The sequence below is a fragment of the Peromyscus maniculatus genome, chromosome 23 (genome assembly GCF_049852395.1).
Source record: "Peromyscus maniculatus bairdii isolate BWxNUB_F1_BW_parent chromosome 23, HU_Pman_BW_mat_3.1, whole genome shotgun sequence".
Lineage (NCBI taxonomy): Eukaryota > Metazoa > Chordata > Mammalia > Rodentia > Cricetidae > Peromyscus > Peromyscus maniculatus.
The window spans coordinates 44248414-44273220 of NC_134874.1; the positions used below are offsets into that span (position 1 = coordinate 44248414).

The following is a 24807-nucleotide window of genomic DNA, read 5'->3' on the forward strand; positions in this document are numbered from 1 at the left end:
GTGGTAGAGCACCTGCCTAGAATCCCCCAGTGAGGGGCTGGGGTGTGGCTCAGTGGTAGAGCCCCTGCCTAGAATCCCCCAGTGAGGGGTTGAGGTGTGGCTCAGTGGTAGAACACCTGCCTAGAATCCCCCAGTGAGGGGCTGGGGTGTGACTCAGTGGTAGAGCCCCTGCCTAGAATCCCCCAGTGAGGGGCGGGGGTGTGGCTCAGTGGTAGAGCACCTGCCTAGAATCCCCCAGTGAGGGGCTGGGGTGTGGCTCAGTGGCAGAGCCCCTGCCTAGACTCCCCCAGTGAGGGGCTGGGGTGTGGCTCAGTGGTAGAGCACCTGCCTAGAATCCCCCAGTGAGGGGCTGGGGTGTGGCTCAGTGGTAGAGCCCCTGCCTAGAATCCCCCAGTGAGGGGCTGGGATGTGGCTCAGTGGTAGAGCACCTGCCTAGAATCCCCCAGTGAGGGGCTGGGGTGTGGCTCCAGGTAGAGGGCTCTACAGCATGTCTGGTGGTCCCTGCACAGAATGAGGGTGCTAGGAGCCTTTGTGGGGACACAGTGCTATCCTTGCTAGGGTAAGGATGCCTTCTACAGAAAGAGGTGCCAGTATCTTCCAGTTCCTCAGGCTGAGGGGCCTGCTGGACCTGGGATGGTCTCATAGGCCCCCGCTACTCACCGGCTGTAGCTAGGGATGGTGCCCATGTCCAGGTCTTGGTCGGTGAAGGGGTCAACTCGTGCACATAGCCACTCATGCCTGTCCTGGTACATGGTGTCCAGGACATGCACCACATCATCACACTTCAGGGACATGGAGCAGGCATCCAGCTGGCTGGAGATGTTCAGGTTCAGGCGAATATAGAAGGAGTCTCCTGATGTGATCACACCATCCTCCATCTCCTTCAGCAGCTTCCGGTATCCTGAGGGGGGCACGATCCAAACACTCAAGCACCCTGGAGATGACGTCATCTCCATCTTCATCTGTGTGCCTGTCTTCCTCCTTGTGAATGGGCAGCCATGTCATCTGTGAGGGTCCCTTTTCATCTGGGCTCCCAGGAAGTTTGGAGTATAAATTTGTGCCTTGCCACAATGTTTAATTTACCAACATCTGTATTGTGGTCTCCAGGCCTTCTCCACCATTGCAAGGAGCTTGCCCACAGGTACTTAGCCTGCAGTAGGCTATACACATCCTTCAAGTCAATGAATTTTCACAAACGCATATGTGCGGATAAGCTCCTACCCTGAGCTCCTACGCTGAACCCTGCGGTCAGGCTCTCTCAGGCTAAGTTTATCTTGGTTGCACTTGCCCTAGCTAGCTCTACCTCATGTTGCACAAATGGAAACAAGGACCATGAGCGCCCATGCTTCTGGCTGCTACTGCACGACATTACGTTTGTAAGACACAGCACGGAGACACATTCCTTTTCATTGCTTTATAGTATTCCATGCTGCTGCGAGTCACTCCAATTATTTTTGGTGAATGGATGGACTCATTTTTCTTGGATATGCATAGAGAAGTTGTGTCACCAGGCCATTGTGAATCTGTGTGGAAGCCCTAGTAGCTACTGCCAAATGCATTTCTAGGTTAATAAGACTGTTGCACACGCTATTAAAGCCAAATATTACTGGTCTTTTGAGTAAAAAATTGCAAATAACTTTGGAGGCATTGAGGGCTTACAGCAGGAATCTAATAAATTCTGCAAGCTGTCAGTGAATGCCTGTGGTATACGTCTATAATTTACCTCCAAAGCAACCCCTGTGTCAGAGGGGGTGTGTCAAAATGGGAGCTGTAACAAGCAGGCTCCTAGTAGGTTACGCATAGCCAAAGGACATCCTAGGCAGCCGGGTTGGCATGGAGAAACAGAGATCCTATATTAGGTCTTTCAGGGGTGCCCTAGCTTAGCCCAGCGGTGGGTCAGCCTCCCTCATACCCTACAGCATCCTTGAGTCTGGGCTGTGCTCTGGGGCTAGGGGCCTCTCCCAGAAATCCTCTCTGGATGGATTTCTATGCTGTTCATTCACCTCTAGGGGGCGCAACTCACTTTGCAGTCCTGTGACCCAGAGGTCAAAGTGTTCCCTATTTATTTATTTATTTATTTATTTATTTATTTATTTATTTATTTATTTATTTATTTATTTATTTATTTATTTATTTGTGTGTGGTGGGGGAGGGGCTCGGAAGTCCAGCCTCAGGAGCTGGTAGGAGCGTTTCCCTTGAGTGGGGGTGACTGCGTTTTGCACCACGGTGCTGCTGGGAAGGGGCAGGAGGGCGGCTTGGAGAAGCGGGCTGGGCTATTTATGCTCTGCTCAAATATTCATGATTACTGTGGTTAAAAATAAGACTCAGCTGCAGAGGCAATCACGCAGGAAAACCCAGAGGTGAGAATGAGAATCCAAGTCATCACCCGGCAGAAGGGCTGCCAGGAGGGGGCGGGGCTGGGCCAGGCGGGGAGGCAGGGCTGCCTGTTAGGGGCCCGGATGTGCTTCCGCGGCCTGGCTTGGCTCAGTCTCACAGATGCCACCCGCGCAGGCAGAGGGGCTCCCCGGGCTCCCCAGGAGGTTTGTGGACTTGGTTGGGGTGACACAGGGCTCATCCCTCACCGGGCACAGAGAAGCAAGGGGAGGCTCAGGGTTTGAGTCCTCTACCCTACTTCTTGGTGGACCAGGTCTGATCCAGGCTTTACCTTCATTGTTGACCTTGTAGTGCAGGGTGATGGGACCACTACACCTCTGGATGGTCCAGCGGGCTTCTTCCTTTGTGCAAGCATCCAATGGAACGCTCTGCCTTTCACCTCGGATGCAGCCCTCCAGCTACAGAGCAAAAACAAGCTGTTTGTCTTCTTAGGCTCTGCAGATGGGCAGCTTGATGGGGCTAAGGCTGCTTCCCATGGGAGCATCCTTCTTCCAGACACAGGGCATCATCTCATGCAGTGTGTGTGTGTGTGTGTGTGTGTGTGTGTGTGTGTGTGTGTAGGTGTGCATGCGTGTGCACATGAGCACACATAGAAGAGAAGGGCCTGGGCACCCCACAGCTTTCCCCTCTGTCTCTCACCAGCAGTAGTTGGTGGCCCTCACGAAGTCCAGCCCTTTCTGCCAGCGAGCCCGGCTTGACGGAGTGAATGAAGCTTCCACGCGCATTGCCGCCCAGCAGGGTGAGCTGGGTGATGAGTCCATCTCCATTCAGGGTTGTGTGCTGCACCAAGGGGCCAGTGCCCCGCACATGGCCCCCAGATGTAACCGATGGCCGGAAGGGCCTGAGTTGGGAAATAAAATAGGCAGTTAGGCTCAAGAGATAAAGGGCTAAACCCAGGGTGAGCTAGCAGGCTGGGAAGGACGCTGGTGGAATGGATGCATGTGTCCCGGAGGCTTGGGAGCCTCCAGGTTCTAAGGGACTGATGACTTCAGCCACCTTCCTGGCCCCAGGGAGTAGGAATGACTTGACTACCTGGCCCTTCCTCTGTGTGTCTAGGTTTCTTATTAGGAACAGCCAAGGATCAGATGGAGTGGTTCTCTCTGTGTGCCCCAACTCCCACTTTGAGATAGGTCTCATGTAGCACAGGCTAGCTTCCAACTCACTAGGCAGCTGAGAATAACCTTGAACTTCTCATCCTCCTGCCTCCACCTCCTGAGTGCTGGGATCACAGGGGTGTGCCACCTTGCCTGATATATGTGGTTCTGGGAATGGAGCCCAGGGATTCATGCATGCTGGGTGAGCACCCTCCCAATTGAGCTACATCCTTAGTTTGAGTGAGTGAGACCCCGAGCTTAGTCTTGGAACACAGAGATGGTCCCTTCTATGTGGAACTGAGAGGGTGAGGGTCTTGGATCCCATCCTTGAGCTCCAATTTGGCCACTCCCATCCCTGGTACTTTTGTATGTGCTTGAGTATGTGGGTGTGTGTGCATGTGGAGGTCAGGGGTCAGGCTTGGGTGTTGTTCCTCAGTCCTCCTTGTTTTGGTAGAGCCTCTCACTGGATCTGGAGCTTGCTGATTACAAGCACGGACCACCACACCTAACTTTCTATGTGGGTGGATTCTGGGGATTTGAACTCAGGTCTTCATGTTTGTGTGGCAAGACTCATATCCACTGAGCCGTCTCCCTAACCGTCTCCATACCTTTCTAAAGAGAACTTCCGGAACATGAGGTTGACCTGCTCCAGGTCGTAGGCATCCAGTCCCTCGGACTGGTGTGAGGAGGAGGAAGAGTGGATGGAGGGGGGTCCGAAGGAGTAGCGTTCATGATTGTCATCTGCACAGGAGTGAGGGGGGGCTGTCAGGACTTAGGTGCATTAAGGGGAGCACCTAGGGCCATCTCTCCCACCCACCTCCTGACATCAAATGGGCAGTGCCTCCTAGAGGGGAATAGTAGCATAGCTCTGTAGACTGGAATTTAGGAAGAGTCAGCTCCCTCCAGAGGCAGAGCACAGGGTTGCACCATGTAGCCCAGGCTGTGCTCAAACTTGTCCTCCCCTGCCTCCATCTCTCAAGTGCTGGGATTACAGGTGTGTACCTGGATGCAGGGATCTGGGATCAGAATCCTGCTGCTCTGACTCTATCCTGCCTGTCCTGCCATCAGGACAGGTGGTAAAGTTTAAAATAGACATCCCCCTGTCTCTCTTCTTAAGGAGCCTCACCAGACAGGTAGGGAGTTAGGAGGCCAGAAGAGGACACCTGGTACCCTCCTCTATCACTTTCTGTCTATTCCTTTGCAGCAGGTTCTCTCCCCGAACCTGGGGTTCATGCCTTCTCATCTTGGCAGGAGGAGAGCCAGGCTCTGCAGGCGTCTTGTCTCTGTTAGAGATGTTGGCAGGGACACCCTGCTTGCTGTAAGGATGCTGGGGTCCAAGCTCCAGTCCTCATGATTGTGGAGCAAGAACTCAGCCATTGAGCCATCTCTTCAGCTCCCAGTTCTACCTTGGAAGTGAGCTCTGGGAGTCTCACTCTGCCCCCCCTCCCCGCCCCCTCTGCAGTCTCACCGCCCTCCTCCACTGCCCCTCATACTCTGGGTCTGTAGGGTCTGAGGTCCTTATCCTTTTCTCTCACCTCAACTGGACTGTAAGTTCCCAGGGGAGATACTGGCTGGAACAGAGCCACCAGGGTGAGGGACACACTGGTCCTGTTTGGGGCTGATAACAAAGGCCAATTCTGCACAAGGAATTTTTCCCGACACCCGCAACATACTTTGGATGCCTGCCCAGGATTCACTTCCCGGCTTCCCGTTCTAAAACTCTCTTGATTCTTTTCATTACCCGGCCTCCATTAGGTGCTAACCCCTCTTTAACACTTGCTAGCTTGCGATGGTTCCCAGCTGTGGAGGACTGCGAATCTGTCCACTTTGTCTGCTGGTGGCCTCTGCTAGCCAGGGGCCATGGATGGGGATGGGGGAGGACTGGAATGTGTATGTGGGTGCTGGCAGGGCATGCCTGCAGGATTCTGAAGTGCAGGAGCCTAACCTAAGAGCAGAGTTAGCTCCGGGAATACCTGAGACACAGGGGCGGGGGTTTGGGAGAGCATCTCCAGGCTCTCCTCCCTCAGTGATCAAGCCAGGCAGATTCCTCTGGTTCATGGTGCTAATACTATGGTCTCTGCCAGCAGGGATGTTGGGCCGAGGCCTGAGCTGGGATCCCTAGCTGGGAGATGCAGGCTGTTGAGGCCATACATGTGCTCTGGAGTCCAGGTCCCCACTGCTGGCTCTCCATATAGCCTATGTACAGCCGAGAGAATGTCAGTATCCCCAACATGGCCTGTTTCAGGACTATCCCCTAAATTCAGGCCTGGCCTCCACCTCTAGTTCCATGTAGCCCAGGACAGCCTCCAATTCTTTAAGTAGCTGAGAATGACCTTGAACTCCAAATACACCTGCATCCACCTACCAAGTACTAGGATCACAGTAGTGTGTCATCAAGCCCAGTTTATATGGTGCTGGGGTAGAACCCAGGACTTTGTGCATGCTAGGTAAACACTAGACCAACTGAGCCATACCCCAGCCCCTCACTGGGGGTTCCTAGGCAGGTACTCTACCACTGAGCCACATCCCAGCCCCTCACTGGGGGATTCTAGGCAGGTGCTCTACCACCAAGTCACACCCCAGCCCCTCACTGGGGGATTCTAGGCAGGTGTTCTACCACTGAGCCATACCACCAGCCCCTCACTGGGGGATTCTAGGCAGGTGCCCTACCACTGAGTCATACCCTAGCCCCTCACTGGAGGATTCTAGGCAGGTGCTCTACTACTGAGTCACACCCCAGCCCCTCACTGGAGGATTCTGGGCAGGTGCTCTACCACTGAGCCACACCCCAGCCCCTCACTGGGGGATTCTAGGCAGGTGCTCTACCACTGAGCCACACCCCAGCCCCTCACTGGGGGATTCTAGGCAGGTGCTCTACCACTGAGCCACACCCCAGCCCTTCACTGGGGGATTGTAAGAAATCACTCTATGGTTGAGTCACATTCTGAATCCTAGAATTATTACTATTTAAAAATCCAGTTTCTCTTTTTTCTTCTGTTGAGCAGCTGGTTCTGCCTGTAAATCACAGAATTATCTTGGTCTCTAGCTGGAGGCTCTGTTCAGATCTTCCCATGTGCCCTTTTCTGAGTCTGTCTCTGGTCAGACCCTGCCCTCCCAGGTCACCGGCCTCTCTAGGCCTGGCAGATACACACCATCGAGGTCCAAGGCGTCAAAGCCACAGCTATCGTTATCTTCTTCCACGGTGCTGCAAGACATAAGCCAGGGGCAAGAAGGACACTGGTGTGAGTGTGTGCTGCAGGTGAACAAGGTGGAAGGAGCTTCTGGAAGGTTCTGGCTTTCCATCAGGCCTTGCTTCTAAGAGGCAATATGGGAGGGAATGGGAGGATGAGGAGGGTGGGATGAAGCAGGGGTAACTAAGGAAGAAAGGCTAAATCATCAGCGAAGGCCGCCCTGGTGGTCTGCATAGACTGCATCTCACAATGGCTGAGCAGGTGAGTGCAGCCAGGTGTAGCCAGATGCGGTGGTTCTTGCCAGTAGTCACAGTAGTCAGGAGGCAGAAGCAGGGGTATGGACTGTGAGAGGCCAGCCTAGAGTGTGTTTCCCAGAGGCCCTTGCAGCCTCTGTTTGTTATTTACACCACACATTTGTCACCTATGCCTGCTGGGATGGCTCCGAGGCAGCAGAGAACCCTCTAGGAAGGGGTGAGTGGGACGAACATTGGGCTGGCCAAGGTGGTTGTAGTACACAGGGACTTCAGTAAGTACCCTGAAAACCGGTCCAAGATATCCAGAAGGGTGCAGCCACTGGGGGCACCGGGGAGGCATTTTACAGATGCGTGTGGGCCCATATCTAGAGATTTCTGAGGAAAGTGGAGGCTGAGATGCCCAAACCCGGGACCCAGCAGGACTAGGGTGTAAATCCAGTTTCCTTAGTTCTCTCAGAAGCCACCAGCATCTGGCGGTGATGTGTGTGTGCCGGTGGTGTGTATTTGTGTGTATGTGGAGGCCAGATGATAACCTCAGGTGTCTTTTGAAGCAGGGTCTGTCTGTCATTGGCCTGGAACTCAAATTAGGCCAGTGGTTCTCAACCTCTGGGTCGCGACCTCTTGGTGTGGGTGTCAAAGGACCCTTCCACAGGGGTTGCATATCAGATATTTACAATCCATAACAGTAGCAAAATTACAGTTATGAAGTAGCAACAAAATTAACTTTTTGGTTGTGGGTCAGTACAACCTGAGGAACTGTATTAAAGGGGTGTACCACTAGGAAGGCTGAGAACCACTGAATTAGGCAATGTTGGCTGGCCAGCAAGCTCAGGGACCTACCTATTTCCTTGCTGGGATTACAAGCATAAGCTTGTCATTAATCTTATTTTAAGATTTGTTTATTTATTTATTCATTTATTTTTGTTTTTCGAGACAGGGTAGCTTTGAGCCTTTTCTGGAACTCACTTTGTAGGCCAGGCTGGCCTCGAACTCACAGAGATCCGCCTGCCTCTGCCTCCCGAGTGCTGGGATTAAAGGCGTGCACCACCACTGTCCGACTGATTTATTTATTTTTATTTGATGTTTTTGTCTCTGTGTGCATGTGCACCATGCACGTCCCTGGTGACTGTGGAGGTCAGGAGGAGGTCGGATCCTTTGGAACTGGAGTTAACAGACAGTTGTGAGCCTCCATGTGGATTCTGGGAACTGAACCCAGGTCCTCTGCAGGAGGAGCCAATGCTCTTCATCACAGAACCCCCTCTCTAGTCCCCACTTTAAAATTTAAAAAAAATCATATTAGTTTATTGTGAGTGTGTGCATGTGCGTGTCCACGTGGAGGTTGTAGGGATGGAACTCAAAATGATCAGACTTGGCAGCAAGCGCCCTTAACCCTTCTGCTGGCTGGCCTCATGCTTGGCTTTGTGAATGTGGGTTCTGGGGGCCTGGATTCAGGCCTTTGTGCTTGCAAGGCAACTTTTTTATTGAGTTGTCACCCCAGCCTGGCACCTGACTTTGAGTGGAGTGTAAGTGGGTCACCTAGCTGCTATGTAAGTCTGAAAAACCGATGTTTTCCAGGAGGTGGGAGGAGGTCCTTATATATCTCCCACTCTTTGGGTGACAAATGAAATCTCAGGTCTGAGGCCTCAGGAGCTGGGAACCCAGTTCAGGGCATACGGGGACAAAGGATGTAGGTTTGGCCGTATGACAGCAAAAGAGGGTGGCTCCCCATAGCCACACTACCTCAGTGGGGTGTTCGGGGTAGTGGACATGGGCCCACTTCTTCCCTTTCCTCCTATGTTTTTATACCAACATGGCGGCCTGGAGACAGGGACAGCCAAGGCTTCCACCCGCCAGCCACTCACCTGCGGTGTGGCGCATCTTCCTTACAGCGTCTGACTATGGAGTCATTTCCCGGGGGCTCTGCGGTGATTGACATGATACTGCTGCGGCTCCGGTGCGGCTGCTGTGAACACGGCACAGCTGTGTTACCGGATATTTATCCGCGATGCCTCTGCGGGCATAAATATTATATACACGGAAACTAAATTTAACTTGGGATGTTCCTGCTCCGACTTGGGCAGCATGGGCTGAGCAAGCGGGTCCTCAGCATGACCTTGGCTGCAGGAGGCTGGGCTCAGCCCTGGGGCAGTCAGCAGAGCTCCGAGCACAGCTGCTTCCACAGCTGCTGGCTGGAAGCAGCAGACGGGAACCACTGAGCTGGGAGGCCTGGTGACCCTGCACAGGCCGGGCTCTGTGGCTCCCAGCTGTGCTTATCCGAGGGCCGTGCTTTGGACATAGTGGGTGTGAAGAGGCGTGCTTTGTTGGGGGGCAAATACCTTGGGTTTTGGCACAGGAGTTGATACCAGATTGTTGTACATCCATTACCAAATTTCTACTTCCCTCAGGGTCTGATTTGAGAAGCTGAGCTGACATTTTTCCCAGGGCACCCCTCGGGCTTAGAATTTCTAATCTTGTGCCTTCTGCGGGGACAAACAGATAGCTGGATGTAACTGAAGGCTGGGACCCTGCCTTGCTCTGTCCAGAAGTGAGGGCGCTCCCTCTGCTGCTGATCCAGCAGCCCCCTGCCCTGCTTGCAGCCTCCCAAAATAGTGGTCTGGGTTGCCTGGGACTGTGAAGTTGCGGAATTACGGCAGCTTTGGCCACCATCCCTTAGGAGGCCTGTCTCCTCCTCCTCCCATCAAGTGTTAAATTGGGAAAGGAGGCAGCGGGAAGGTGTGAATACATTGCTGAGCTAGGGAAAGAGAAACTTCTTTAAATAAACAGCAGTGAGGCCCCAGGCTCAGCCTGGGGACTTGGAAGGGTGTGCAAACGGAGTGAGAACGGCCAGCTCACCACCATCTTGGAGAAAGAGCTGGTGACAGGCAGCGAGCGGGAGGAACTGGGGCTGCCGTCTGCGAAGTCCTCTTCGTGCCCCTTAACTGTCCTCATCGGAGCCGCAGGAAACAGGGAGAAGCAGGCGCAAAAAAATGGGAGAGAAAGGGGAGGAGTTAAAGCCTCTAGCTGGGGTGGGGGTGGGGGTTCCCCCTGACATGTGTGGGTGGGAACAGAGCAAATCAGGAGCTTGCTGGGCCATTTTTGGCATCCTGGAGCAACAACAGTAAAGCCTTCACTCTAATGCAGGTTCCCCCCCCCCCCCCCCCCCCCGCCCCAGGATAATATACCCTGCCCAGAGTCAGGCTGGGCAAGGGTGGCTCCAGTCAAGACTAAACCTGTGTCTGAGGACTCACAGAGGCTCCCCCCGTCAAATGAGGAAGCATTGGGTAGACAGGACAAACTTGTCCAGTTTTCCCATCATCAGAATGGGTCAAGGTAGGCAAGCTTGTCACCCGAGCAAAGCAAGCCCTCTTTGTTGTCTCCTGTCCCTCAGGAGCTGCTCGGCATTTTTGTGATCATCTTCCTCAACTTTTGTGTGACAGGCCTATCACTTACATACACTCCTCCACCCGCACCCTGAGATGCCCAGACCTGTGTGTGTGCACAGCCATGTAGACACAGGTGCCCGTTCTGTCCGTGTGCCCCTCACACTAGGGGGCCTGTCAGGCCTGATGAGCAGTGAGGAAGCACTCTCCCTGGTCCGTTAGCATCCTTCCCCTTCTTTTTAAGGAGGATATTTTAGCTGTATTCTGCAGGCCCCAGGACCTTTGCATATCACAATTGGATAAAGACTGAGACACTTAACGTGGCTACAAGGAGAATTTAGGTCTGGACTCTTCCTCCCTCCCTCACCTAAGTCACTAAAGTAGAGTGAAGCTGAGGGGGGTCAGGATGAACCTCTGGGCTGTGAGATGGCTTTCTTTGAGGTCTCACTCTTAGTACTCTTTCTTGCACCCCACACTTCCTGGGTCCACCCCACTCTCTCCGCTTCCCCTTTGCACAGCTCATCTCCACCGACTTAAATTCTCCCATTTCTGGGCTACATTTAAATCAATGTCCCAAAATTCTTTCAACTCCTTTCTGGGGTGACCCTTGGCACTTCCCACCTCCTGCCTGTGACCCTGCTCTGGCTGTATGGGCTGTGGGGTGCATTCTGAAACCTTTCAGCCCTTGCCATATAGCAGGAGCTTCATTTGTCTTGCAAACCTTTCCTTGCAGAGCTGGTGTGAGGCTGAGAGAGGAATCTTGAAGACAGTATGCCTTGGAGAGCCAGGAGTTTATGCCTGAACTGGCAGCCTCACACAGCTGGGCACTGCCAGCCAAAATCTTGGATGAGGAAGGTCCTTTTGCTGATGAGCTCAGTTCAAGGCTTGGGGAAGTGACTCGATAGGTGCTGTGTAAGTGTGAGGACTTGGTTTGCATCTCCAGCATCCATGTAAATGCTCAGAATGTGTGGTAGTCAGCTTGTAATTCCAGTGCTCAGAAAGAGACGAGCAACCTGGCTAGCTAGCTAGATTACCCTTATTCATGAGCTCTGGGATCAATTGAGAGACCCTACCTCAATGAATAAAGTTGAGGAGCAATTGAAGAAGACTCTCAAGTCAGCCTTGGGTCTTTGCACACACGTGCAAACCCATATGTGCATTCACACACACAGGAACAAGCATACACACACGGACATCACAAAAATACTCATGCAAAACAAAAATAAATTAAAGATGCTCTGTTTGGCCAAGGGGGCCACAGAGGCAATGCATGGCTGGACAGACCACTGCACACTTTGGATGATGGTGAGCATTATTCACGGACTGGTCACCACTCTGATACCCCTGAGGCCTAGCCCAGGTTGAACTTGCAGGGTCTGTCACTGCAGAGGGAGAAACAGATGGAATGAGAGAGGCAGAGTGGCAGCTGAACAAGGGTGAAAAGGATCCGGGCAGCCTACTAACCTTGAAACTCAGATGCTTGCTTCATGCTGATGGGGGATTTGGCTCTCTGCAGCTGAAAGAGAGGGGAGGGGAAGACATGAGATAGAGAACACAAATCAAACAAGGCCCCAGACACACGTCACTGAAGCTAAGAGAAAAATAAAGCAAGCTGCCTGATCCACAGCTGCTTGGACCATACATGTATGCCAGTCTCCTGCGGCTGGGACAAATGTGGCCTCCCCCCACCCCGCAGTGCCTGGATCAGTCAGCTGGTGGGCCAGATGAACCTCATCCAAGGGAGCCCCTGAACAGGGATCTAGACCACTGAGGCATAAGAGCACTGTATGCCAAGATGGCACGTGTGCAGGGGACCTCCACGAGAGGCTGGGCTATGGAGAAGCTGCCTGCTACCTTTGGTGGTCACATGTGCTATCCTCTCCCATGAACAGAGAGAGGCAGGGATAATTAGGCTCTGATGAGGTGGTCCTATCCATGTAACTACCCATTTACCCAGTCATTTACTATCCACTCACTTAGCAATGTATCATCCATCCATACTTGGAAATATTTATTCATCCACACGTCTATTCATCATCAATCCATCCATCTATGCTTCTGTCCACCTATCCATTATCTATTCATGTAACTACCCATTCATGCATACAACCACCCACCATCCATCAGTCCATCCACCTATTCTTCCATTATCCATGTAACTATTTATCTACCTATTAGTGTACCATCCACCTATCTATCAATGCATCACCAATCCCTGAAGCCACCCATAAAACCATCCATCCGTCCATCCATCCATCCATCCATCCATCCATCCATCCATCCATCCATCCATCTATCCATCCATCCATTCATCATCCATCCATCCATCACTATTATCCATCCATGTAACCTTATTCATTCATCTATCATTCATCCTCCTATTCATTAATCCATCTACCCACCTATCAACTCATCATCTATTCATCCATCATCATCCATGTAACAATCTATCCATCCATCCATCCACACATCCATTCCCCCATCTATTTATCCATTCATTGTCCATCCATGTAATGATCCATTCATTCACATACCCACTCATCATCCATTTACCCTCTCAACAATCCATCCACCCATTTACCAATCTACCATTTATCCATGTAACTATCCAACCACCCATCCTCCCATCCATCCATACAGCCATCATTCCATCTATCCATGTAATCATTTCATCTATCAATCCATCCATCCACCCACTTATTATTTATCAGTCCACCATCCATTCTTGTAATCATCCATCCATCTATCCAGCCAGTCATCATCCACCATCCTATCCATCCATGTAACCAATCATCATTAATCCATCCATTCATCCACCCATGTATTTATCCATTCATCCATCATCCATTTATTCTCACATCCATCCAGCTCTTCATCTTCCTACCTACCCAACCTTTCATGCATGCATTCATTCATCCATCAATGTAACCACCCATCTATCCTCCCATTTACCCACCCACTGACTCATGAACTGGATCTCCCTAGGAACCAACCAAAGTGTCAGGGTTTCTGCTGTGGCATCAGCTCCCAACATGGGGCCTGGGAAAGAATCTGAATACAGTCCTCTCACACACACTCTTGCTTTCAAAACAAATGGACATCACAAGCAGAAATGATTTCTGTCCAAGGCTATAACAGGTCAAGTCACACCCAAGCAGAGCCAGGTACCATATCTACCTGCACGAGCCTCCCATGCCACCAACTGCCTCCCACTCCTGCCCCTGGGTACCTGGATGCCCTTTAGGTTCATCCGGCGCCGGGGTGGGTGGTAAGGCAGAAAGTACTTGTTATCTTCAGGCGACTCTTCTGAGGTTGAAGAATCATCAGCTTCTTGGCCATTGGTCCTGAGGCTGGTGTCTCCAAGGTTCTGTGAGATGATGGTGGCAGGAAGGTTTCTAGGTAGACTCTGAGGCAGAGGGATGAGCATGAGAGAGAGAGAGAGAGAGAGAGAGAGAGAGAGAGAGAGAGAGAGAGAGAGAGAGAGAGAGAGAACTGGTAATAGGCATAAGACAGATTGGCTGATGGGCTGTTTCTTCCCTTGGGTACTAAACTTGACATTCAGCCTGGGCTGTTCTTTTCTGACTCTCTGAATGTCTACCTGGATGCCATGGCTTGTCAGCACACCTTGACATGGGTCTGTCTCTTCTTCCCACCTCTCCTGCTTCCCAGTCCAACAGACAGCTGGGACCATCACATGTTGGCTACCTTGCTGGCTGTGTCTGCCCCTTGGTCTTGGTTCATGCCATCTCTAGGGCCCGGATGCCATCTGTGCTGCTCCTTGCCCAATATGAGTGGGAGAACTCCAGCTTCATGGAGACATCTAGAGGTTATTCATTAAGGAGTCTTGTGTCTAGTGCCTGGGCTGACTATAGAGGGCCTGGGTGGGGCTCACACAAATTACAAACTGTCATGTCCACAGGATGATGTCATTGCACAGGGGCTCCTGAATTCCACTACAGGGGCCAGGGAAGGTCTCCCTGAGAAAGAGATATGTTGACAAGGCTGGAAGCTGAGTGATGTGGCCAGGAGAAGTCAGGCTTAGGGGCCTCCCAGGTGGGGCTTAGGACCTCCAGAACTCCCCAAGTAAAGAGTCTTTCTGGAGCCCAAAAGAGAAGGCCTCCTCCATGGGTTTCATGACGCCTTTGAACTTGAAATGTACAACCCTGCTCACGTGCCATGATTTTGCCTGTGCCCAACTGCTCATTCTGTATTCCCTTGCTTTGAAAATGAGGATTTAATTGCATAGCACTCTCCATTCTATGCTGTGTGTGTGTGTGTGTGTGTGTGTGTGTGTGTGTGTGTGTGTGTAATGTTTGTACATGTGTGTGAGGTATGCATGCATAAGTATGTGGAGGTCCCAGAGGACAATCTTTGGGGTCATTACCCAGATGTTTTTGAGATAGAGTCTCTCACCAAACCTAGAACTCACCCAGTAGAATAGACTAGCTGGCCCATGAGCTCCAGGGATCTACATGTCTCCACCTCTCCAGCACTGGATTACAGGCATGTGATGCCATGCTCGGCTTTTTTAAAAATGTATGTTCTGGGGATTGAACTCAGCTCCTCATGCCTGTCTGGGAAGCACTTTGCCCTTGGAGCCTTCTTCCCAGCTCCACCCATGGGCACCAGTGACTTGAATCAGCACAGAGTATCTTAGTCATGGTGACCTTCCACATGATGAGAGAGTGCCAAGGGAAGGCTCACTGCTGGCTGTGGTCCACAGACAGGCACGACAACTAGGAGGAGTGATCTGAGTCACCCAGCCAGAAGGTGGCCAGGCCGGAATGTGACCGAAACTTTTAACTTTGAGGGTGCTAGTTTCGTCCTTCCCGGGACTGTGTGGGTCCCAGGGATGGAACTGAGGTCACCAGGCATGATGACAAGTACCTTTACCCACTGAGCCATTTCATAAGCCCCTAACTTTGAAATGAGTGGCCCCCACCTGATTCTGTGCACACACACACACACACACACACACACACACACACACACACACACAGGTTAGAGGGCAGGGGACATGATGATGGTATGAGATGGGGTTGCTCTGGTCAGCCATCAGCAGGGATCTGGAGGACGCCCGGCTGTGGCTATGGGGACATGGCTGGCTAAGCCTACCTGGTCGAGACTGCCGCTGTCCTTGGACAGGCGCCGGAGCTTGCTCTCCAGGTTGACGATGCAGGCCTCCCTCCGCACCATCTCAATTCGCATCTCATCATTCTTCTCCTCCAGCTCACGGATCTGCTTCCGGTACTTGTCCTTCTCGATTAAGCACTGTGAGTACTGAGTCTGTGCCTCATCTCGGGAGTGGAAGGCCTGCCAAGGAAGAGCTGTGTGTTCACCCCAAGAGAACCCAAGCATGGTCAGAGATCTGCATTACCTCCAGTTCAGACGTCCAGCCAAGGGACCCATTGTGCATTTTTCTTCCTTTCCCCCAGAAATAGTATAGATAGAACTGAGGGCCTTGTGCACACTAAGTAGGTGCTCTACCACTGAGCCACACCCCAGCCCCTCATTGGGGGATTCTAGGCAGGTGCTCTACCACTGAGCCACACCCCAGCCCCTCACTGGGGGATTCTAGGCAGGTGCTCTACCACTGAGCCACACCCCAGCCCCTCACTGGGGGATTCTAGGCAGGTGCTCTACCACTGAGCCACACCCCAGCCCCTCACTGGGGATTCTGGGTACACATCCCACTGTATCCCTCCATCCCCAGCTATCTCCTTACTTTGTATTTTGAGGCAGGGTCTCACTAAGTTGCTCAACTGGTGCAGCCTCAGCAGGCCTTGAGCTTACGATCCTCCTGTTTCTGCCTCCCAAATGCTGAGAGGGCTAGCCTGCACTAGCACACCCAGCTTGTCCCCGAAGTTTGGGCATTCCAATCTCTCCCTTCTGCATTCTGCAGTCCTACAGCTGTGTAAGCTGCTCCTGCCATGTGCCAGGCACAGTTGTGAAGAGCTGTGTCGTACCCTCCCTCCCCCAGGGTCTGCACTATGCCAATGTGGGTGGGGTGCTGCTTTGGTAACTATTCCCATTTTCCAGATGAGAACACTGAGCCTTCAGGGGGATACCTTGCCTTGGGCACACACTTTATGAGTGACAGAATTTAACTTCCTCATCACTAAAGAGACCAGGTAAGCACCATGGGAGCCACTGGGATGCAGCTCAGGACCCCAGGATCCCCTAAGGCCTGTGTATTATGACCCCCTTGTCCTGTGATGGAATTTATCTCTGAGCTAGAGACAGAAGAGACAGATTCATGAGGAAGCTTTGTGGTCAGGGATATGGACCACATGAGCACACACCACAGGCAAATAGACTCTGTGTGCCATGGGCACTGCTGGACAGCCTCACGGTCCTCCATGCCCAGGGTGGCACTGTACCTGGTCACGCTCTCGCTCCACCTCCTCCAGCTGCAGCATAACTGTGTTCATGCGGTGCTTGTACATTTCACAGTCCTTCCCCAGGGTTGAGCACTTGAGTTCCAGATCTTCCTTCTCCTCCAGGTACTGCGAGCAATGGGCGAGAGCAGTGCGGTGCTGAGCCAACAGTAGGTTAAGGATAGCAGCTGTGTGTGTGGTATGTGTGTGTGTTGTGTGTGTGGTATATGTGTGTTGTGTGTATAGTATGTGTATGTGTTCTGTGTGGTATGTATATGTATGTGTGTTGTGTGTGTGATATGTGTGTGTGTGTTGTGTGTGTGGTATGTGTGTGTGTGATATGTGTGTGTGTGATATGTGTGTGATATGTGTGTGTGGTATGTGTGTGTGATGTGTGTGTGTTGTGTGTGTGGTATGTGTGTGTGAGTGGTGTGTCTGTATGCAGACACGCATGAAAATCCATGTGTGAATGAGGGTGCACATGGCCAGAGGCCAACATCAAGTTATCTTTATCATTCTCCACCTTATTTTTCTTGAGACAGGGTCTCTCATGGAACCCGGAGCTCACTGATTGGTCAAGGATGGCTGGCCAGCCAGCCCCAAGCATCCTTTGGTCTCCACCCCCTACCCCAAGCACTAGGATAACAGGTGTGTGCCATCATGCCTGGCTTTCAAAATGGATGCCATGAATATAACCCTTATGCTTCCACCTTACGGTCGGAGTCATTTCCCCAGTCCAGTGGCTGTTTGTTTAGTGCCTGCAGTTGGCTTAGCCCCTTCCAGATTTGGTGTGTTAATTTGGTCTTGATTGCCAGTATTCTGACTAAAAGGGACTATAGGAAGAGGCTGGCCAATCACCAGGGAACTGTTGAGAGATGGACCATGGAGACAGATCTGTGGTGGCTGCTTGGACTAGCAAGGGGGAAGGCAAGGACTGCATTAACCCTCATCATTTACAACACACGATGAGGCTGGATGCTGGGATGGCGATTCAGACCATTTCAGAGATTCCTGTTAACATGCATCCATGCATCCTGCTGGGGAAGGGCCTGGCTGGCTGTGATCCCCTGAGTCCATGGTACTCGCACCTTGTCCCGCAGTTCCTCCGCCTGGCGGACTTCCTCTTGCAGGTTGTAAATTTTGTTGACCAGTTCCTGCCGGTCCTCTAGCGCCTCCTTCCGGTCATGCTCCAGGATGTCCAAGATGGCCTTGTCTGAGTCAGGTAGACTGCGCTTGCCAGCCTGGGTGGCATGGGGACAGAATGAGTACAGGAGGAGGAGGACAAAAGGGTTACCCCCAAGTCACCCCAAGACTGCAGAAGGTTTTGTGGTGGGAAAGCAGATGCACCAGGGGATTGTCTTGGGTCTTTCAGCAGCTTACTATCAATTTTTGAGTTTATTACCTGTAAAGAAGCAGGGAGCCCCAAGTCCACTGTTCCATCCCAGCTCTTACTGTGGCTCCTTGAGACACTTCAGAGGGGACAAGAAAGGGAGACGCCTCTGCATTTGGCGACCCCCCGGGAATGTCAGCTAACCAAATCTTGCTAATCTGGGACTCAGTCTCTGCTCCAAGAGCCAGGAGCCCCTGGCAGTTGTGGGGGATCGTTCTAGAAAGATGGAGATGTGTTTTTGTCCCTTGAAGATATATTTTGGAGCATTGACCCTCAGTGGTATCTCCTTCTGTACCCACACATTTCTGAGTTCACAAATGTGGGAGGCCCTTGAGGTTGGGATACAGGAAACTATATTCAGTAGAGTGTTCAGGGACATCTAAGGTTTCCTGAATGTTCTCTTTTCCCAGAGCTGGGATGTCGGTTTCCATGTGGATGATATTCTCATTTGTTATTTTTTTGGTAAGTATTATCACCTAGAATAAGGGTTAAGGATGGAGGTCAGTGATAGAGACTTTGCCTAGAATGTTCAAGACACTGCCAATAGTACTGGAGATTGAACCTAGGGCATTGGACATCTGAGTCAGGTGCTCTACCACTGAGACACACCCCAGCCCCTCACTGGGGTATTCTAGGCAGGTGCTCTACCACTGAGCTCTATCATCTTTAAACATTTTAAATTTTAGACCTTTCACTAAGTTGCCCTGGTTGCCCTTGAATTTACTCTGCTATCCTAGGGAGGCCTCAGTCTTGCAATCCTCTAGCCTCAGCCTACCAAGTAGCTGAGGTGATAGACCTGGACCACTAGACCTGACAAAAACAAAAACAAAACAACAAAAATAAAAAACCAAGCAACCAAACAAAAACCTTTTATACAATGTCAAGCCTCTGCCAAGAGGGTTTGTAGTTACTCCTACCTTACCCTTGGAGAATGTGTGGTTCCGAGGCTGACATGTGACGCCTGTGACCCTGTAGCTAGTAAGCTGGGACTTGGTATTCATCTTCTAGTAGGTACACTCACCCTGCCCCATCTCCCCTCATCTACATACGGATGCTGCTTCTCACCTGGATGATGGACTGCAACTCCTGGATCTTGGTCTTCAGCATCTCATTCTCTCGCTCTAGTTCCAGGACCTGCTCCTTCTTGGGCCGGTTCTCAATGTCGTTCTTGAGCTTCAGGGACTGATTTCTCTCCAGCTTACATTCCTCCTCCATCTTGTTCAATCGATGCTTGAGTTGGTCGATCTGGAAATACCCATGTTAGCAGAGGAGTGAGGACCACTGGCAAGAGATGTTGGGAAGAGGGTGGGGAAATGGCTTGGCTGGCGAAGTGCTTGCCATCTGAGCATCAGGACCTGAGTTGAATCCCCAGTGCCTATATCAAAAACTGGAAATGGTGATACCTGTCTGTAATCTAAGTGCTGGGAAGGTAGAGACAGGCAGATCCCCGGGCTCACTGGCCAATCAGCCTAGCCTACTAGATGAGGTACAGGCCAGTGAGAGACCCTGTCTCAAAATACAAGGTGAGTGCTGCTTGAGAAAAGATGGCTGATATTGTCCTGTGGCCTTCACACTCACACACCCATACTTGTATATGTATTTCCCAACACATACAACTCCCCCAATATCTATGCATCCACCCATCCATCCATCCACCCATCCATCCACCCACCCACCCATCCATCCATCCATCCATCTATTCATTCACCCATCAATCCATCCATCTATTGGTGCATAATTCAGGATAAAGTTCTAATGAAGAAACTTCTAAGTCTCTGCTACAGGCTTGTTTTTCCAAATCCCAAACAAACAGCCCAGAGGATCTTCTTGATCCTTATAAAACAATTCCTATTTAGTGTCTTTGAAGTTTTCAGCTCAAAGAAGTTGGGTCTAGAGTTCCAGTCCCAGGTATGTGTGAGATTTACTCTGCTAAAGATTGATAGTGTTAGCCGGGCGGTGGTGGCGCACGCCTTTAATCCCAGCACTCGGGAGGCAGAGCCAGGTGGATCTCTGTGAGTTCGAGGCCAGCCTGGGCTACCAAGTGAGTTCCAGGAAAGGCGCAAAGCTACACAGAGAAACCCTGTCTCGAAAAACCAAAAAAAAAAAAAAAAAAAAAAAGATTGATAGTGTTATCTCAACAATCCCAGAAGAGCACAGATACCATTTCCCTTATCATCTTGTACAAATGAGAAAAAAAAAAAAAACAGCAACAACAAGGAACACATAAATCAACAAACAACCCCCAATCCCTGAGGCCAATAAGGCCATAAAGTCAGAAGTGAAAAATCAGAACTCTGGAAGATAGAACTTCCTAAAAAAATTACTTATTATGGGTATGAATATTTTGTCTGCATCTGTGTCTGCACCCCCTATGTGCCTGGTGCTCACCAGGGCCAGAAGAGGGCATCAGATATCCTGGAACTGGAGTTACAGATGGCTGTGAGCTGCCATGTGGGTGCTGGGAACTGAACCTGGGTCCTCTGGAAGAGCAGCCAGTGCTCTTTAGCACAGCCATTTCTCCAGCCCTCCCTTATTTTCTTAGGCTAGGTCTTATGTAACCCAGGCTAGCCTCCACCTTGTTACATGGCCAATGATGTCCTTGAACTTGTGATTCTCCTGTCTCCCTAGTGTTGGGAGTATAAGCATGCACCCTCCATGCCTGGCTTCATGCTCTTCACGGAAATGGAGATTCAGTCCATTCGAATTCCCACAGCTTGTTTACTGACCAGTCTACTTCATTAAATTGTACATGACCTGAGCAGAGCTCGGGTTATTTATCCCACGTCCCCCTACAGTGCTTAGCATAGTGTCTTACTCATGGCAGGTGCTTAATAAATATCCCGAGAGTCTGCTTCCCACCCGGCAGCCAGAGCAAGCCTCCTGAGAGATAAATCAGCTGTCACGTCCCAGCTCGCAATCCATCAGTGGCTTCCCATCACTGGGGGAATAAATCCCAGAGTTCTTACCGTGCCCCTGTGTTCTGGACCCACACCATATCTCCTCCTCCTCCTGTGCCATTTGCTCATTTGGCTCCAGGCTCACTGTTTCTCCAGCCATTTAAGAAGACAGAAAGGTCCAAGAGGACCCCTACTTAGCCCCCCCCCCCCATTTCTGTCCCTGACTTGGATGCCTTGCTTTCTCATTCCCTTATTTTTGTAAAAAATGTTTATTATATGAGTTAATTATACATGACAATGGGTTTCATTCTGACATCTTCATGCATGTATACCTATTTATTTTTTATTATTTATATCATATTCACTCTATTAACGTCTCTTGTCTCCTTCCACTCTTGCTGATCTCCTTCTTCTTCCCAACTAGTTTCCCCTTTTTGGGGGACCCAGTGAGTTTCATTAGGGTTGCTTTATAGGGTCAGAGGTGAAGGGTTATTGGCAGGGATACAGACACCTTACCACTGGCGACACTACTGAAGGAAATCTCTCCCCCTCCTTCAGTAACCATGGGCTGTTTAGAGCTCCTTAGGGAGGACTGGGTGTGTGTGATGGGCCCTTCTCCCTTCCATGTCGAGATGCTGATGGGCCCAATCGTGTGCATTTAACCCCAGCTACTGGGAGTCCGACAGTGCAGTGGTCAGTGGCCAGGCAGTGTCTGGAAGACAGTATTCCACAACACTCTACCCCTTCCTCCTCTCTTCCATTCTTCCTGTCCCATTCCCCATGGTGCTCCCTGGGCCTTTGGGGAGCGATAACCAGCATGCCTCACTCTCCCCTCATCCTTCACCCTGCTGTTTACTTTTAGACGGGGTCTTGCTCTTTTGTTATATAGCATGGGCTGAGCTGGCATGGAAACTTGTGAACCTCCTGCCTCAACTTCCTGAGCACTGGGATTACAGGTGTAAACTTCCATGTGTGGCTTTGTCTTCTATTCTTGGTACATCTCAATCAGGTGGATTTCCCTGGAGGTCCATGGAGGCACTTATTTTTATGGTTCATACACCTGGAACAGAGCTAGGAATATGGTGGGGATCGATAAACCAAAGGGACGGTGAGGACATGGTGTACACAGGCCTGGAATCCCTGAGGTTGAGGCAGGGGGATTGTGGGTTCAAGGTCAGACTGGGCTACATAGCATAGTCTCAGGAAAACAAAAACAAACAGATAACAATGAAATTAAACAAATCTCCTTCCTCTTCTCCACTTGGGAGGTAAATTCATTAAACAGATCAACCATTTGGCTGGTGTTTTTCCCCCCTGATAAACATACTGATTATCTCATGCTCCAGCAAGCACGCTGAGTTCTGTGAATACAGGCTCTCAGGAGTTTGCGCCCACCCGACAGGTGCAACCCATCTTTTCACTAAGTTTTGTGAGCATCACAATATCTGGCTATGGTCTCCCATGTCCCCTCACACAACTTCAGCCCCGACTCTCCAAAGTCTGCTCTCATCTTTCCTGGCACAGGGTCTGTGTGCCCATGTCTGGACATGTGGAGAGTGGATGTAGGTTCCCTACCTTTCTGGGAGCCTTTATGCACGAGCCTGAAGAGATTCAGGGTGTATAGGCCCATCGCCCTCTGACCATCATGCATGTGTTTGCACATGCGCAGAGTGTGGTGGATGACTAACCCGCTAAGGTCTATTGACTTGAAATACACGGTGCACGGTGGCTCTAGAGCCCGAGAGCCTGTGTCCTTCCCGCTCCATCTCCCCTTGCTTGTTTGGGGCACAAAGCTGGGGGAGGGCTGTGTGGCATGTCTGCATGTACCCCTTTAGGGGGCTCTTGAGTCCCCAGGACATTTCTTTCCCCTTCCCTCAGTTAAGCCGGAGCCCAGGGGTCCCCACCTCGAGTTGGAGGTCGCGGCTCCTCATCACCGCCATGTTTTTCTCCTCACTGAGCTGGGCATAGCGCATGGCTAAGTTGTAGTTGTCGTCCTTGACTTTGACCAGCTCATCGTTGTAGCTGTCCCGCTCCTCCTTCATCTTGTAGTACCGCTCCTGGAAGGTCAGCAGCTCCACCCGCGTCAGGGTCAGCTGCTTCTTTTCATCCTCCAGCTGCCTGGACTTGGCCAGCAGCTCACAGCGCTGAAGGTCCTTGGCTTTCACCTGCTGCTGCAGTTTGATGACTTCGTTCATCAGGAAGTGTGTGAGGCCCTCATGGCCCTCCTCCACTGTGGAGAGGGGTACCCAGTCAGGCCTGAGGTGCAGGGCAGGGATGTTGGCATTTATTCACTCATACGCACACTGTGATGGTCTACACTGCCAATTGGACAGGGTCTAGAATCACCTAGAAGGCAAACCACTGGACGTATTTGTGAGGCATTATCTAGACGAAGTTAACTGAGGCGGGAAACCCGCCCTCACTGGGGGCTGCACCATTCCATGGGCTGGGGCCCTAGACTGAAGAGCTGAGCCCCAGCGCTCATCTGTTTCTGCTTCCTGACTGTGGGTACAACATTATTGGCCGCTTCATGCTCCTGCTGCCGGGCCCTTCCTACCCTGATGGACTTGTACCCTCAAAAAAGAAACCCTTTTTAAAATTGCTTTAGAATTTTGTTACAGGAACAAGAAAAGCACCTACTATGCTCATCAACATTTCATTTGATTATTTATTGCAATGCTGTGGATGGAACTACACCGCTTAGCTATAACTCCATTCTTTTATAACATGTTGGAGATAAAGTTTCACCGAGTTGTACTGTCCAGGTTGGCCCTCAACTTGAATTTGCCTATCTCAGCCTCCCAAGTATCTGGGATCATAAGCCTGTACTATCAAGTCTGGATAGCAGTATTTACTAAGACCACAGCAGGTCTCAGATGGGGAGAGGGAGCTGATGGGATCTTGGGGGTCTGGCCATGAGATAGAGTAAACTGATTGAGGATCTCCAGGAAGGAAGATTCCATAGGTAGAATGAACTTGTGTGGTGACTCCAGCATTGTTTGGAGGGGGGCAATTAATGAGTACCCTGTTCTCTTAGCCCTGGCTTCAGTGTGTCCCCATTACCTATCTTACGTCATCAGTTAAAGTAAGTGATGGGTAGCCCAAGAGTCCAGCATGTCACGTCACTATCCCTCAGTGGGACACACACACACACATGGCACACACACACACACACACACACACACACACACACACACACACACACACTCATTAGAGTCCCCATGCCCCTGGTAGCAAAGCCACTTACCCACAATGGTGGAGAATCTCCGGGTAGGCTCCTTCCCAGTCACCAGCTTGTAAAGTTCTGGGTAGTAAAACTCTAGACTCTCCAGGAAGACCACATAGCCCCTCTGTCCCTTGGTGTGAAGAATGTCCAACAGGCGGCCTGAGGGGAGTCAGTTCAAACTGTGAGGACGTGTTTGATTGGATGCCAGTCTCCATGTCTCATCCTAAACTTGTAACCTTAACATCTCTAAGAAGACATTCTTACCATATTTGTGTGTGTGTGTGTGTGTGTGTGTGTGTGTGAAGAAACCTTCAGGTGTTAGTCCTTGCCTTCCACCTTACTTGAGACAGAGTCACTTGTTTCCAGGTTAGCTGGTCTGTTAGCTTCCAGGAATTTTCCTGTCTCCACCTCCCATCTCCTTGAAGAAAACTGACTCTCCCTCTCCCAGAAAAATACCAACCGCCAACAGCTCCTCAGCTGGGGTTGAGACCCCATGAGACCCTCTCCTACCTAGAGTCATTCAGGGCTACACTCCTAGAGAGTCCCTCTGGTGTTCTGGGGCATTTTGGCTGGCTCTGTCTTGTGCAGGTCTTGTACATGCAGT

At 51.1% G+C, this 24807-nt stretch overlaps 1 protein-coding gene across 1 annotated transcript in view; it reads right to left on the reverse strand.

The window, feature by feature from the left end:
• Positions 1-24807, reverse strand: part of Card11 (caspase recruitment domain family member 11) — a 75481-nt gene that overhangs the window by 11823 nt on the left and 38851 nt on the right. Inside the window, exons 4-18 of the mRNA XM_016009024.3 lie at positions 24225-24362; positions 22882-23207; positions 19146-19325; positions 17779-17931; positions 16694-16819; positions 15429-15626; positions 13543-13719; positions 11778-11829; positions 9787-9872; positions 8796-8896; positions 6641-6693; positions 4097-4229; positions 3034-3235; positions 2666-2792; positions 661-901 (exon numbers count right to left, since the gene is read on the reverse strand). Coding sequence (XP_015864510.1) covers positions 661-901; positions 2666-2792; positions 3034-3235; positions 4097-4229; positions 6641-6693; positions 8796-8896; positions 9787-9872; positions 11778-11829; positions 13543-13719; positions 15429-15626; positions 16694-16819; positions 17779-17931; positions 19146-19325; positions 22882-23207; positions 24225-24362 — 2293 coding nt within the window. The remainder of the gene's footprint in view (positions 1-660; positions 902-2665; positions 2793-3033; positions 3236-4096; positions 4230-6640; positions 6694-8795; positions 8897-9786; positions 9873-11777; positions 11830-13542; positions 13720-15428; positions 15627-16693; positions 16820-17778; positions 17932-19145; positions 19326-22881; positions 23208-24224; positions 24363-24807) is intronic.